This window comes from Rhinoderma darwinii, chromosome 6 (assembly GCF_050947455.1).
Source record: "Rhinoderma darwinii isolate aRhiDar2 chromosome 6, aRhiDar2.hap1, whole genome shotgun sequence".
In the NCBI taxonomy this organism is placed as follows: domain Eukaryota; kingdom Metazoa; phylum Chordata; class Amphibia; order Anura; family Rhinodermatidae; genus Rhinoderma; species Rhinoderma darwinii.
The window spans coordinates 132,253,352-132,270,745 of NC_134692.1; the positions used below are offsets into that span (position 1 = coordinate 132,253,352).

At 41.1% G+C, this 17,394-nt stretch overlaps 1 protein-coding gene across 1 annotated transcript in view; it reads right to left on the bottom strand.

Annotated features, from left to right (window-relative positions):
- Nucleotides 1–17,394, bottom strand: part of MAPK8IP3 (mitogen-activated protein kinase 8 interacting protein 3) — a 64,045-nt gene that overhangs the window by 15,593 nt on the left and 31,058 nt on the right. The window contains exons 9-25 of the mRNA XM_075830375.1: nt 16,958–17,192; nt 16,442–16,544; nt 16,234–16,352; nt 12,998–13,055; nt 12,383–12,535; nt 12,039–12,093; nt 10,084–10,232; nt 9,624–9,680; nt 9,305–9,475; nt 5,468–5,627; nt 4,710–4,805; nt 4,476–4,634; nt 2,830–2,995; nt 2,555–2,740; nt 2,084–2,267; nt 1,122–1,241; nt 373–453 (exon numbers count right to left, since the gene is read on the bottom strand). Coding sequence (XP_075686490.1) covers nt 373–453; nt 1,122–1,241; nt 2,084–2,267; nt 2,555–2,740; nt 2,830–2,995; nt 4,476–4,634; nt 4,710–4,805; nt 5,468–5,627; nt 9,305–9,475; nt 9,624–9,680; nt 10,084–10,232; nt 12,039–12,093; nt 12,383–12,535; nt 12,998–13,055; nt 16,234–16,352; nt 16,442–16,544; nt 16,958–17,192 — 2,252 coding nt within the window. The remainder of the gene's footprint in view (nt 1–372; nt 454–1,121; nt 1,242–2,083; nt 2,268–2,554; nt 2,741–2,829; nt 2,996–4,475; nt 4,635–4,709; nt 4,806–5,467; nt 5,628–9,304; nt 9,476–9,623; nt 9,681–10,083; nt 10,233–12,038; nt 12,094–12,382; nt 12,536–12,997; nt 13,056–16,233; nt 16,353–16,441; nt 16,545–16,957; nt 17,193–17,394) is intronic.

Genomic DNA, 17,394 nt, shown 5'->3' on the forward strand with positions numbered 1-17,394 from the left:
TTTCTTATATAACATTACTATACAGTGAACATATAATAGTTCCATACAATGCCAAGATTGGGGTATAGTTTCCAATTAATGCAATGCTACAGGACAGGATGGCAGAGACACTGGGCCATTGTCCCATTTTGCCCATGCTGTAACCCAGCCCTTGTGATAAGACTTAATACAGTTTACATACAAACCCTAGTGCTAAATATGGGCCCCAATGCAAAATCTGTAACAGGACCCCCACCTACCATGTGCCATTTATAATACTGGTGCCTTCTTATGTGGCAGAGAGGCCAGGGGGGTCCCCTCATGCCCCAGGGTCCATGTGCAACTGCTACCTCTGCACCCCCTATACTACTGTACAAGTGGCTTTATACTTACACAATGCTCAACACGGAGTCCTTTAGCTTTATGGAGTGCAGACACTTTTTCCAGTTGGAGACGGCAGAATGAACGTACAACCTGAGGTATAAGGACAAAGTAAGCAGAGCTGATCGTCACACAGGTAACAACGATCGTCACACAGGTAACAACGATCGTCACACAGGTAACAACGATCGTCACACAGGTAAGGCTTCGTTCACATCTACGTCAGGTCTCCAATCCAACGTTCCGTCTGAGCTTTCCGTCGGAATGGAGCCCTGACTGACACAAACGGAAACCATAGGTTTCCGTTTCCATCACATGACGGATCCGGTGCCAATGGTTTCCGTTTGTGTCAGTTGTGCAAGGGTTCCGTCATTTTGACGGAATGAATATCCTAGTCGACTACGCTATTGATTCCGTCAAAACGACGGAACCCCTGCACAACTGAGACAGACGGAAACCATTGGCACCGGATCCGTCACCATTGAAACCAATGGTGATGGAAACGGAAACCTATGGTTTCTGTTTGTGGCAGTCAGGGCTCCATTCCGATGGAAAGCTCAGACGGAATGTCAGAACGGAGCGCTGATGCAAATGTGAACATAGCCCAAGGATAATGGGATTTCACTGCTATGACATACAAATACAATACAAAGTGATGATTATCTGTTTGCTTTTCTCATTATATATTGTATATACAATTTTCTATAGTCAATAACTGCAAACAACATGAGGACAAATCAATGGGGTCCAGAATTACCTACCAGCCATTTTGTGCCCCCATCCACATTGTTGGTGCAGCACTACTGCCAGCAGGGATCTCGTTGTTCGTCTCAGTCTCTTGCTGCGCTGTGTTCCCTTCGGGCTTCAGGTGTCCATTTTCACTAGTATTGGGAATAAAACATTATAATGATATTAGGCGTTTTTCATGGGTATTCTTCTTAGAAAGATCTGACTGCAGCAGCAGAACCATAGTTTGATGCATCATGGTACCAATGCAAAACATAAACCATCAAATGCCATTTATAGTGCTATACTGTTCTCCCAGAGTGGCTTTTGGGCACCACGGTCCGGATGCAGATGTGCATAAACTGTGGGTTATATCTATTATAAAGGCAAGCTACCCTTGTGCCAATGGAAGAACTATTTTGGGGCACCTCAGAAGCGAGTATTTTCTGTTTTAATATTATTTTTATCCTAAAGGGGTTATCAGGTTCTTTGAAATTGAAGGCCTATACTTAGCATAGGAAATCAATATTAGATCGTTGGGGTCCAACTCTCGGCACCCCTCTCGATCAGCCGTTATAAGGGGCATCTCTATTGTTTACCAGGCACAGCTCCGTACTTTTAGTAGGGGCTGCTCCTGGTATTACAGCTCACTACAGCTTCATCCCATTCTAGTGAATAGGACTGAGCTATAATATAATGCAGAGCAGCTACTAAAAGTAAAGATCAACCACGAAGACAGGGAGCACGCTGGAGCACGGCGGCATCTTCAAACAGCTGATTGGTAGGGATGCCAAAAGTCGGACCCCCATCCATCTAACGTTGATGGCCTATCATAAGTATAGGCCATAAATTTTAAAGAACCGGATAACCCCATGAGTTTAATGACTAAATCATATGGAAGGGCGTGTTTCCCATTTTTAAGTGAAGTTTGCTATTTTGGTGTGTATATACATGTAGCACTGAGGTCTACACCAACAATTTACACAGCCTTGGATACCTGCACAGTCGGCCATTTGCCACAGGGGCAGGGTCCGTGAATACATGTTCTGTTAGGGGTCCTGATCGAACTTGTGTCGGTTCTGCTTCACTGTTTGAGGATTCTGGGACCTCCAGCGCTTCTGTGGCTTCCTCTGCTGACTGGTGCTGGGTCAGTTTACCATTGCTGACTGTGGAAACCTCCCCTGGTAATATCAGAAACATCCCAGTATCACCGTATAGTGTTTTAAGGTAAATAAAAAACCCTAATAAAATATATTTAAAGATCAAGGGGTCAAATTCTTTGCAGATACAAGTTTCTAGCAACCACTTACGGTATCTCCCTTTCCGCATTATAAGGGCTCATTCACACGAACGCTCAGAGAAAAGAAATCTATTTTGCGATCTGAGACAGGATCCCTCCGCAGCCCCCGTGTGAGTCAATGTCAAGATCATATCCATAAAGGCCAATAAAAATGTCAGCAACACAAACCTTGATTCTTGTCCAGTACTGGGGTATCACCACGGGATGAGCAGTTACTGCGCGGCACATTGCATCTCGTGGCACATCCCACAATCGTGATTCCTGCCAGGACCCCGTCAGTGCCACCAGCATCTTCTGGGTTGGCATCTCCCTCCTGAAATATCTCACCTGGTGGGTAATCACTATCACTGGCCGCTACGGGACGCAGAGAAATATATTGTGATGAATATTGTCAGAGCCCAAATCAAAAGCAGAGAATGGATAAGCATGAGACATTGTCATACCAGGGATACTAGAGATGCACAGCACATGGGCATTGCAAACTGTGAACTGGTCCACCAGGGTGCCAGGCTGGTTGGCATCTATTATCACAACCTTGCTTGTTGATAGAGTGCTGGTTAGTATCCATACACGACTGGAGGTGGCATCTGCTTCATAGATTTCCTTGGTCTGCAGACAGGGAGGAAGATATAAAACACTATAAGAAGAGGCAGAGTGGGTTATATACTGTATTTGGGTGGCACTAGGTGTTCAGAAGAGGTAATGGGACTTTATCTGTAGAGAATACGGACCTCTGCAAAATTATTATTTTCCCCTTGATAGGCCCCATGCACACGTCCGCATGTTTCATTCGTAATTACGGGCCGTAATTACGGACCCATTCATGTCTATGGGCTACGGATGGGTGTCCGTGACGCAGAAATTAGGGAACGTGTCCTTGTTTTGTCCTTTTACGACACGGACTCACCATAGAAGGCTATGGGCGCTTTCGTAATTACGGACGGCTACGGATGTGCACCCGTAGCCGTCCGTAATTACGGAAGCGTTGCTAGGCGACACCAGGTTTTCAGGTGTTGCATATAATTTGTGGTTTTCTTCTTTTTACGGATCTGTAAATACGGATGCATTATGGATGCACTACGAACCGTATTTACAGACACTGTTCTGTATATGCGGATGATTTACAGATGACTATAAATGACTACGGATGCGTATTTACGAACAGTATTCATGGATGGATGAAATCTATGGTTGTGTGCATGGGGACTTAGTGTAAAAAAGGTGGAATGTTTATGGAAAGTGTAAAGTATGTAATGTGCGTGAGGCCCCCTTTAAATAAAAAATTGCAGATTGTCCCAAAATTGCTCTCAAGTGGTTAGATATTCTGTTCCACCATTAATTTGCTATATCTATTAAACAAGGTGACAACCAATATGACCGCCCTTACAGCTCCCATAGAAGTAAGCACCCACCTTTTCCAGACTCCTTGATGGCAAAGTTGCCTATTACTTAAGTAAAATATCCCTATATTGTCCCTGTTCAGCACCTACAGTGTGTCTGACTTTGGAGGACCCGGCACTTCCATGCATTACACAGGCAGCCCATTGATTTTTAATTAGAACTGTGCAATGCTTTATTCTACCTGTGGAGACGCTGTAGGGGAATTGAACACTTGCTGCTAGCATTCCTGATAGATTACAGATGATCGTTGAGAATCCTAGCAGTAAGATACCCTGTTACCAGCTTATTTTTGAGGGACCTTTGTAACATAAAGGGATTTTATAAAGAATCAGTAAGCAGATATTCCATTCAGCACTGTGGGCGACAATACGTATGGGAGTCATAATGGCCATAATGCTTGTCACTCGGCTTTCAGCGAAAAACAGCTGGATCGAGGGAATAGGTAATTATCTTTCAGACTGCTTTCTTATCCCAATACTGACTGACCCTAGGAAATATAAATTATTCTAAGAAATACACGTAGGCTGCTGTATCTTTATTCTGTTTATCTGTAATGCAGAAGATACACTTTGATTGTGTCCCCTGATTATCTTACAAGTAATATTAATAATCAGACATAACACAAATCAATAGCCCCTAACGAAAATGGAATAATCCAAGTTCCTTGCCGCTGCATCACTGTCCTCACCTTCTTCTTCTCCGGTGAGGTGTGGGTGCTCTTGCTCTCTCCTTCCACTTCGCGATCAGATGTTAATGGATCTCGACCAGCTACTGATTTAATCCCTGCCACAGTTTCCTCCTCCGTTGGCTTCCAGCCTGTTAAATCGACTCCGGCTGAACACCACAACTGTGAAGACGCAGCGCATAATTTAGTGATCTTTTCGGTACAATGAGTCATAGACGTCTGAGACAAAGATGGTACCTTCATAGTGGGGTCTTTCTCTACAAGAGGTCTGCAGTACACGGGCACAGGCACGTTCTTCATGCGGTTGTCTTCCTGACCTCCGTTTGGACTCAGCTTATTAAACAACACATATAAAATAGTTCGATAGTTAAAAACCCATTCAATTTGGGAAGGGTAATGGGATTGGATTCATTTATAATGCAGTCTCCTCATTGCCTACAAACAGTAACTCAAAACCAGTGATCCCACTGTTTAACATTTAAAGGGGTTGTTCACTAAGGGCAACCTTTGTAAATATAGACTATTGAGGCTAATGGACATCAGCCGGGGCCCGCTCAGAACCCCCACTCTATTAGTCAGAGCAAAGTGCAACTGAAAAAAGCACCAATTGCTTTGAAGGACTCAGCACAACCATGTATTACATGTCTGTCATTGTCTTCAACGGGCACTGTGTAATACTACAACTGTAAAATGTGGATACATTTTCCCAGCAATGACAGAGATTGGACTGGAGATCTAGTAGCCGGACCCCAATGGTCAGTTCATTTACGGAGGGATTATGATGGATTACGACTGTTCTCTGCCTGGAGACCATTTCTTGAGATGTTCTTTAGAAGGAAAACCCATCATTTCACTCTCAGAATGATTTCCTATGAAAGTTATATGCTGTATACATGGTTCAGTCAATAAAATAGGTTTCACGACTGGATATAGGCAATGAGGCTGCTGTAATCTAAAAAAAACACCAGGTTAATAGCCCATCTAAAGTCACCAACCTGCTTGTACTTAGCAGGTAGGCTCCACCCACAAGCTTGTAGGCGACCGTCATCATTACGCACGTGTTCCCGCACTTGGCGGTATTGCTCACGTTTCTGCTCACGACGAGCTGTGGATGTGCAGTCACTGAGAAGAGAAGCCACAGTGTTACTTCTCAATCTAGAAGGAGAGAAAAAGGGACAAAGGGTGCCCAGCGTCACGGGAGAGCAGAAAGCAAATGCAGCAAGGGTTAACAGCAATGTATTAGTAAGATTACTGTACGTCCAATCAAAGCAATCTGGAAATCAAGGGTTCAATTTTTATCCCAATGCAAAATCTACTATACAGGGCTGCATGCTGCTCTATGCAACCCTGCAGAATGGATAGCATACGCAGCCATTGTATAATATGGATAACATACGCAGCCATTGCGTAATATGGATAGCATACACAGCCATTGTGTAATATGGATAGCTTACGCAGCCATTGTGTAATATGGATGGCATACGCAGCCATTGTGTAATATGGATAGCATACGCAGCCATTGTATAATATGGATAGCATACGCAGCCATTGTATAATATGGATGATATACGCAGCCATTGTGTAATATGGATAGAATACGCAACCATTGTATAATATGGATAGCATACACAGCCATTGTGTAATATGGATAGCTGTATAATATGGATGGCATACGCAGCCATTGTGTAATATGGGTAGCATACGCAACCATTGTATAATATGTATAGCATAGACAGCCATTGCGTAATATGCATAGCATACACAGCCATTGTATAATATGGATGGAATACGCAGCCATTGTATAATATGGATAACATACGCAGCCATTGTGTAATATGGATAGCATACACAGCCATTGTGTAATATGGATAGCTTACGCAGCCATTGTGTAATATGGATGGCATACGCAGCCATTGTGTAATATGGATAGCATACGCAGCCATTGTATAATATGGATAGCATACGCAGCCATTGTATAATATGGATGATATACGCAGCCATTGTGTAATATGGATAGAATACGCAACCATTGTATAATATGGATAGCATACACAGCCATTGTGTAATATGGATAGCATACGCAGCCATTGTATAATATGGATGGCATACGCAGCCATTGTGTAATATGGGTAGCATACACAACCATTGTATAATATGTATAGCATACACAGCCATTGTATAATATGTATAGCATACACAGCCATTGTATAATATGTATAGCATACACAGCCATTGTATAATATGTATAGCATACACAGCCATTGTATAATATGTATAGCATATGCATATTGTGTAATACTATATTTTCCAGATAACTAAACTCAGAAGAAACAGAATGTATGATCAATAGGCAAGCATTGGGAAGAGTCGTCCAATCAGAATATCCGGTTTCACAAACATTCCAAAAAATTCAGCATGGATATAAATCTTATTTTAACTACTTAAAGGGAAAGCCCTTTATTACGAGATCGAACTGTGAAATATACATGTAATACAAATTCGGTTTCAGAAACTGTGACTGTTATTAGATAGCAGAGTCCATGTATAAAGCTGTAACACTGGCCATACGCATAAGATAGCTCTTGGACGGCTCACCGCTATTTCTCCCCTGACTTCTCTGTAAGGGTATGTGCACACGACCTATTTTCAAACGTAATTCAGGCCTTTTACGCCTTGAATTACGCCTGAAAAGACGGCTCCAATACGTCTGCAAACATCTGCCCATTGCTTGCAATGGGTCTTACGAGGTTCTGTTCAGACGAGGTGTAATTTTACGCGTCGCTTTCAAAAGACGGCGCGTAAAATTACGCCCGCGTCAAAGAAGTGCAGGACACTTCTTGGGACATTTTTGGAGCCATTTTTCATTGACTTCAATGAAAAACAGCTCCAATTACGTCCGTAAAAGACGCCACGAAAAATGTGAGTACATGCAAAAACGTCTGAAATTCAGGAGCTGTTTTCGCCTGAAAACAGCTCCGTAATTTCAGATGTATTTTGCGTTTGCGTGTGAACATACCCTAAGTATGCACTCTTGGATCAGCAGAGCTAAGGTCAGGCGGCAAGACTGTGGTCTGATCATGTTGAAATCACCGGGACTGGAAGGCACACAGCTACATAAACTAACCCGCATCCTCAACCACATTTGTATTACATGTTTACTGCAATGTAAGGAGCTCAGACCGAGTAGTCATACATAATAAAACCGGATTTCCCCTTTAAAATAAATTGTTAGTTTTAGTTATTTAACTTTTATATATATATATATATATATATATATATATATATATATATATATATATATATATAGAAATATTTGATTTTAATAACATGGGCTAAGATGGGGAATGGCATGACTGCTGCAAAGGTGCCTTATACCATCGCTGCTGACAGGATAGTGGCAATCTAGGTGTTAATTACAGGTTAGTTACAGTCTTTGTGTTGTTAGGCAGTGTTTGCCTAGCAACCAGGCTCTCTCAGAATATTCAAGTCTTCAGCTCAAGGTTAAATTGGCAAAGAGGATGTAGAAGGGGCAAAGAGGATTTCCCCTATCTCCTGCTGTCAGTTTAATCACATTTTTGTTAAAAAATAAATGTAAATATGCAGTATCAATTATGCAATGCATCAAAGTAAAGGGCAATATACGTCTTAAAGGCCATGTACACCTTTGAAAATTGTTTTTTTTTTTCATAGTGTGTTTTGTTCAACTTTCTAAATACTTTTTATTAAAAAATGTTTTTACTGTTTGAGATACAGCTGCTTTGTATCCTGTATCCTGTACAGAGCAGCTGTATCTAGTGATGTAACCTGTATCCGTCAGGTGAGCGGGACTGACAGGTTCAGTGACAGCGGGACACACAGGATCCATCTGTTATCAATCACATCTAAGTTATGAACTCAGATGTGATCGGTAACAGCTCGATCCTGTGTGTCAGAGACAAGCAGGACCCGCTGTCACTAAATCCGTCAGTCCTGCGTCCTTGATGGATTCAGGTCTCAGCGCAAGATACAGCTGCTCTGTATACAGGATACAAAACAGCTGCCTCTCAAAAACGTAAAATAATTTTTAATAAAAAGTATTCAGAAAGTTGCACAAAACACACTGATAGACATTTTTATTATAAAACAAAACAAAAAAACGATTTCAAAGGCGTACATAGCCTTCAAGGTCTTTAAACATTTGCGCCATGGCTTCTTTTAATAACAGAACCCATAGCGGTGTTCTGGATCTTTCATAAGATGGATCTGAATGATAAGCAAAAGACCACATTGACTTGTAATGGGGTCTGTGAGAGCTTTCAGTCATGACAAGAATAGCGCTATAAGGTACACTACTCTTGCCGTCAAAAGTCACGGAAACCTTGACGGAACCCCTAATGCAGATTTGAACATAGACTTAGTTAGTTGTTAGTAAGAATCAAGGTTGCAAGGTTGTATTAGTGCTTGGATACAAGATTTCAAGTAAAAATCAACATAGCATTATAATGAATTTATCGTATTATTTAGTATAACATTATTTACCAACTGTTCAGACATCTCAAGTTAATCACATGACATTTATATTCACATAACTATTATATATAATATTTAAAATAGTAACCCTAAACAGGTTGCATGATTATAAAAATGATCTGCTTTTTCCCAGAAACAGCGCCACTCCTGTCCTTGGGCTATTACTGGTATTGCAGCTCAGCCCCATTCATTTGCATTTGACCCTATTTACATTGGGGCCCAGGAGCACGAACATTTGTCTCTGTCTATGTCCACAGGTAATCATGGAACCATGGGAATCTTGACACATTCACATAAAAAGAACACTGTATAGGTTGACTTACTCATCAGGGAAGAATTCGATTGTGCGCCCCCCGGTGGATATCTGACACATAGTGTGACTGCGGCGTTGGCTGAACCCAGCCGGTGTGGGTGACTTGTAGTGGATGTTGACGGGGGGGTATGATCTCTTTGCAGGAGGTGGGCTGGAGGAGGAACTGAACAACCTGCTGAAGCTGGAACACGAAGCAGACAGATAATGTAGTTACTTATAATAGATTTTATGTTTGTATGACCTTATTGTTACCGGACTTATCATTCATTCATAGCAGGGACTATACGGGGACTTTCGTCCACCAAGATACCTCCGACAATAATACTTACAACTGCCAGATTGTGGATTTCTTCTTCTCCTGGACGGACGGATGTTCCCGTGAGGCCCTACAAAGAGATACAATATTACTGGTCATGATGGACATTTTCAATGTTAGTCTCATATCATGTACAAAGTACTGTAAAAGGTCCAAATTCCTTATCCACTAACATGTTAGGCAAGTTTATGCCCTGCGTTTAGCGTGTACGTTATAAAAGCTATTGACGCACACGCTAAAAGTGTCAATAGGGCTCCATTAACCCGACGGAGACCAAATGAGTGTCCTTTTGGCCTCCGTCGTGCTGGCAAACTTCAGGATAGTTCCTAAGAGGCAACTAAGGAAATATAAATGCTCTGGAAGGAAACCTCTCCAGATATGGGGATTTTCTTTCAATGGGGTCTAGTTCCTTGGTTGTATGAATCCTCCAATATTCACAAAAAAAAGTGACGGTTTCTGAATCGGGTAATCACCTGATCATCTCTGTCCACCTGACCGCCTCCTGCAGCTCCATGAGCCTCTCCTTGTACTGGTTTCTCTCCATAAGGACACGAGCCATCTCTACACGTGTAAACCTCCTGCGTTGCGCAATAGGAATGTTATCTTGCAAGGGAGAGGAGCTCTGCCGAGAAAAAAAAAAGTAATTAATTCCATTTGTAAATAAAAAAAATACATATTTTTTAGCATTTGCTTTAGGGAATTGGTGCATTAGGAGCATTAGGAGAGAAATGGCAATAATGCTAGAACACTGCTCATATTATAGTACCATAAATAACACCACCATACAATGTAAAATAACTACCATACAGTACATAAACACCACCATACAGTATATCACCATACAAAATAACTACCATACTGTTTATAAACAACACCAAACAATGCAAAATAACCTCCATACAGTACAAAAATAACACCACCATACAATGCAAAACAACTACCATACAGTATATAAATAACACCATCATACAATGCAAAATAACTACAATACAGTATATAAATAACACCATCATACAATGCAAAATAACTACCATACAGTATATAAATAACACCATCATACAATGCAAAATAACTACCATACAGTATATAAATAACACCATCATACAATGCAAAATAACTATAATATAGTACATAAATAACACCATCATACAATGCAAAATAACTTCCATACAGTATATAAATAACACCATCATACAATGCAAAATAACTTCCATACAGTATAGAAATAACACCATCATACAGTACATAAATAACACCACCATACAATGCAAAATAACTTCCATACAGTATAGAAATAACACCATCATACAATGCAAAATAACTTCCATACAGTATATAAATAACACCATCATACAATGCAAAATATCTTCCATACAGTATAGAAATAACACCATCGTACAATGCAAAATAACTTCCATACAGTATATAAATAACACCATCATACAATGCAAAATAACTTCCATACAGTATAGAAATAACACCATCATACAATGCAAAATAACTTCCATACAGTATATAAATAACACCATCATACAATGCAAAATAACTTCCATACAGTATATAAATAACACCATCATACAATGCAAAATAACTTCCATACAGTATAGAAATAACACCATCGTACAATGCAAAATAACTTCCATACAGTATATAAATAACACCATCATACAATGCAAAATAACTTCCATACAGTATAGAAATAACACCATCATACAGTACATAAATAACACCACCATACAATGCAAAATAACTTCCATACAGTATATAAATAACACCATCATACAATGCAAAATAACTTCCATACAGTATAGAAATAACACCATCATACAGTACATCAACAACATCACCATACAATGCAAAATAACTACCATACAGTACACAAATAACACCATCATACAGTACATAAATATCACCATCATACAATCCAAAATAACTACCATACAGTATATAAATAACACCACCATACAATGCAAAATAACTTCCATACAGTACCCACACAATACTAACATTTTCAGTCTACATAGCATCACACTGCCATTTAGTGACCCAATCACATTTCTATATACCACCTAAATAATCCTGATATTCAATTCCTAAATAATACTACCATATAGTTCACCGAGAAGGAAATTTAGAGGGGAAGAAACCCTTAAAATGCTAGCGGTCCTGTGAAAATGTCCTTTTGCCCACGCTATAATCCAACCCTGGTAGGCACACAACACAAAAGAATTAACCATCTCCACCAACATACCCCCTATACCCACCAGGAAACACAGTTTGTTCACCCATCGGTGACATCATACACAGCTGCATATTCACATTGGCTCAGCCTACCAAATAATGGCTGCCTCTAGCATGTGTAGGTGATGTCAGCAATCTTTACATTCAGCTGATCTTTATACAGAATATTAACGTCAGGTATTATTACCTCATCCACCTCCTCCTTAGGCTCTTGCATAGCGACAATAGCTTCGGATTTCACCCTTAATAATAAAGTAAAAAAAACAAACATTATTAATGAAAATTGTGGGTTGAAGAATTGCTAAAATATAGAATTATTCTACTTTTGATGTGTTTTTTTATTCTGCGGTGTCATTGTGAACAGATATTCGGATGGGTCTTTTATATATGTACTCCAGTGTTACAGAACAGGACAATGATCCTTTATTGCCCATGGAAAACTTGATGCATTGCTCCAGAACTCTCCTATGTAAAAAAAAAAATCTTTCAATAAATATTACACTTATAAAAAATATAGTTTTTCCTTGTTACCTTTTAAGCTCATCTTCCAGCTCTTTAACGCGCGTCTCCATTTTGGTCTTGGCCTGTTTAGAAGCCTCCAGTTCTCCTTTCAGTACTTCTTGTTCTCCGGAAAGCTGATCCACCTTTGCTATCAAGTCATTCTTAACCACATTTAATGCATTCCTGAAAATGGATATAATAGAAAATGTAGAATTGCATATAATTGGACAAACTAGATAGATAGATGGGATGGGATGGATGGATGGATGGATAGATGATAGATAGATAGATAGATAGATAGATAGATAGATAGATAGATAGATAGATAGATAGAGAGATAGAGAGATAGAGAGATAGAGAGATAGACAGATAGATAGATAGATAGATAGATAGATAGATAGATAGATAGATAGATAGATAGATAGATAGATAGATAGATAGATAGATAGATACATAGATAGATGATAGATAGATAGATAGATAGATAGATAGATAGATAGATAGATAGATAGATAGATAGATAGATAGATAGATAGATAGATAGATAGATAGATAGATAGATAGATAGATAGATAGATAGATAGATAAAAGTGGATGAGGCTTTAAACACACAAGTATAGAAAAGACAAAGAGCTAGCATCTTACTTGGTTTCCAGAAGTTGGGAGTTTTCTAGGAGGAGGTTGCCCACTTCTTTTCCCATCCCTGTAAGAACAGTAGTAAATTAGGTCTTGGGCACTACATAATTACGATACAATGGTAATGATAGATCGGCTCCCGGCATCCTTCTCTCTGCTGTGTTTACATCTCATATGACATGTTACTTGGATATAACATAAGAACAACACAGACAATAACCAAACATAAAATAATGTCTCAATAAACAGCTTCTGGTCAACAATAAGATGAGATTTTAGGAGTGATTTTACTGATTGCCCCCAGGAGAGGGCAGTATTTTCTCCCAGGCAAGTTTCCAATATGGAGACCTGCAAGAAAGTGACTGCTCAGGATCGCATATAATTACTGCAATTGGCGCCAGGGGTCCTAACTATAGGGGGTGCAGAGGTTGCTGCTGCACCCGAGCCCTGGAGCCAGAGGAGGCCCAAAGGATTTCTCTGCCCAGTGCCGTAATTTGAACCTCCTGGGCCCCAATGCAAAATCTGCAACAGGTCCCCCAATTTATGTGCCATTTATAATACGGGTGTCTTCTTATGCGCCAGTCCCCCACCCCCCCCCAGGCTCCTGGGCCCAGATGCGTCTGCTAGCTCTGCACCCCATATAGCTAGGCCCTTGCATCGGTCTCATATGAGGACACCAGTAGTATTATATAGGACCCCTAATAATTGAGGGTCCTATTATAGATTTTGCATTGGGGCCCTGGAGCATCAGATGACAGGACATGTCTTCTTGGTTGACCACCTTATTATTGCTATGCTTGATCCCGGACTACCTGCCTAGATGACAGCAAAAAGCTCAATACACGCTGCCCTCTCCACGGAGAATGAGGTCCCATAAGAACCATGAAATTTTGGTTTGATTCACTCCTGAAATCACAAATTTACAGGCACTATAGAAGAAATAATGAATATTCCCGGCCCACATCATTTGAGCTCTTAGGCTTTGTTCACACAGGACAGATTTGAAGCAGATTTTGCATGTACTTTTTTTTAAGCCAAAACCAGGAACAGAACCTAAACAATAGAAATCTACAAAGGAAGGCCTTAAAGTGTCTTCTCCTCTGGATCCAATTCTGGTATGGCTTAAAAAATGGATGCAAATCTGCCCCGTGTGAACAAGGCTTTAAGCACCAGTGAAGATTAATTTCCCCATAAATAAAAGAACAAAAAATGACTTTTATTGCAGCAAGAACGGTAAAAAAAAAAAAAAAAGACAAAAAACAAATGGGAGGCCTGGACTGACAGGAGGAGCGCAGGCCTCAGCCTTACCAAAGAAATCATCCCTCACTAGGAGTGCAGCCACATGGGAAGAAGAAAGGGAGGAAGCAAAGAGGGTAGAAAAAACATAGCAGGTGTTAGGAAGTGATTGGAGATCGGCCCATACAGCAAATATCGCCATGCAGACCCTATAGTGGACACCCTGCTACCCGTTATCTCTATATATTGACTATATGCCTGGCCATGAAGTGACGACCACCCCTAAAGTGTCTGCCGATGCTCAGGGCATTGTTAAGTATCATATTAGTCCAGCTATACTGAATACGTTTTCAGTTTTATGTAAAAGATTGGCAACTTTGTGTTACAATTCCTCATCATTTTCAATATCTCTGCTTGTTGACAATGAATGGAAAGTTTTATGTGAACATCCATAGGTCGAAACCCCATCCTGATCACGTCCAAATCACAATAGTGCGCGATTTGTTACAAGAAAGATCTAAAGAGCCAGGATTTTAGTCTCTGGATGGGATCCACGTTGTTCCCATTCACTGTCAGCAAACAGAGATCCCACATGTGTTAGCAGAAGATGAGCTCATCATGGTAGCAGCAGCTCACTTACCGCTGGTGTTTAATACTTTTTTGGGGTTATTCCATGGTCTATGTATGCAGATTTTACAAATGCAAAGGGTGGCCCCCTGATCGTACACTCTGGTAGCCCCCAAGTCCTGCATAAATAGGCCAATTTACCTTTTAGGAGTCCAAAAAAGCTGGTTGACAACGCTATTGGTCCTATTGGTTGTCACCCAGCTTCCCTAGGTGAAAATACGACCTTAATGTAGTTTGTACAAATGCACATAGTCCTTGTCCCAGTTTTTACATATAGTCTTAAAGAGCAAGTGCGCTGTTTAGTCAAAGCCATCAGCGATTTACCAGCCAGCAAAGGGGAAACGCCATTCATTCAGGGGTAAGGCTGGGTTCACACGAGCACATTAACGTCCGTAACGGACGGACGTATTTCGGCCGGAAGTCCCGGACCGAACTCAGTGCAGGGAGCCGGGCTCCTAGCATCATAGTTATGTACGATGCTAGGAGTCCCTGCCTCTCTGCAGGACAACTGTCCCGTACTGTAATCATGTTTTCAGTACGGGACAGTAGTTCCACGGAGAGGCAGGGACTCCTAGCATCGTACATAACTATGATGCTAGGAGCCCGGCTCCCTGCACTGAGTTCGGTCCGGGACTTCCGGCCGAAATACGTCCGTCCATTACGGACGTTAATGTGCTTGTGTGAACCCAGCCTTAAATTGGAAATTTAGGAAAGATTGAGGAATTAACAAACAGGAGGCGTAATGATAAAGCGTACACACCTGAAAATTCTCCTATGAAGACCGTCCAGCGATGTACAGGGACATGAGTGGGGGGTGTGGGGAGAGAAGGGAAATAGGGTCAGTCAAGACCGGGTCAGTCAATGGCTAGAACCAACATAATAAGAGAACTATACTAAAAAAACAGTACGGCATGCAAGGGAACGTTACTGCCACAACATAACAACGGGTGATGCCAAGTGCTGGCACCAACTGCAACCCCTGGACTACAATATGGAGACTCCTGTTTCTTGATTGACTTCATAATTCAGATTGTGAATTTTATTTTGTAGTTTCTTAGGATTTTGCGTTCTATTAACTCAAGGGTATAAGGCATGAAATAAATAAGTAATTATATATTATGGGGAAAGAGGTAGTAAGAGCCAGACTTAGGCCTGGAGCAAATGTCAACTTCAGGTAGAAGACGTTTCTTGGCAGTAGAAGGCGTCCATGCCGTTTCTTTGGGTCACATGATATGTTTGACCCAATGAGGTCGGGACATTGTGGCCCCCATAAGCTGCCGCTGACTGCAGGATGGGATCCTATTACACGGCAGATACCTAACCAAACTAGAATCCATGCAGAAAATCATACAGGTGAACCCTTTTTAGCTTTCTACCCTTACCAAGAAGATCGGCTCCTTCGTCTACATCTCCGATGACCTCTGACCCAGCTGTGGACAACTCATGGTACAAAGAGTCGGTGTTGATACCGAAGGCTTTGTTCACGATGCCTTGAGTGGGACTGATCAAAAAAATTATATTGAACAGATTACACACGAGCTGAGGAAAGAAGGATTTAAAAATTATAATATAGAGTATATGAGTTCGTGCCTGCTCCCTGAGCGTTCTAGTCGGGGGTCCTGACACATGTCCAACTCAGGGGTTGAGTCGATGATGTCCTGGACGTCCGACCATTCATCACTGCTTCCCATGCCTGTATGAGAACCGGATCATTAGCATGGTCATCATCCTTGGTATAAGCGTATGGAGCGTTATAGGTATTGGGAAGCAAAGGTGTACATACTATAGGGGTAGCAACATGCAGCTGGTATACGGGCCCATGGAGAGGGAGAGCCCAAGTTAGGTCAGCGTCAGCTCCGGTCTAGTCTATTTTGCTTCCCCATGGGCATCGTGAACCCTATGGCACCCCACTCAGCATTTTAGAAGCCTTCCATCATTCATAGTTATCACTTACTGCACCTTACCTTTGAGTGGAGATTGGTCTCCTTACTTTTTGGGCCCCATTTATGCCTTCTCCCCTAGTAGTTACGCCCATCATGGTTATAAAAGTCCTATTACCAAATTAACAAAACAGAAAAGGGTTTCCATTCCTACAACATGTCTTACCTATGCTAACGTTTCTCATTTCCTGGGTCACTTGTACCTCCATGTTGTGGCTGTTCCGCTTCTCACGCGACCTCTTGCTTTTGCTCGCCATGCCATAGTCCTGGAGGGGCTGGAGACTCTCATGTAGAGGGGTTACAGCTGCCGACGGGACGGATGAGGTGGGGGTATTAGATTTTGTGCCAGTGGTGCTTGGGGTGGCGGCCACAGATGACTGGCCAGATTCTGACATTTCATCCTGGCAGAAGGTTATATAATATGGACTTCTTAGAAAATAATAATATATTATATATATATATATATATATATATATATATATATATATATATATATATATATATATAAAATCTCCTATGAGAGATATCTGTATAATTGGTGATAGTGAGGACAATACACAGTGGAGCTCGCCCCTTATATTGATGTTCAGCTTATGATATCTA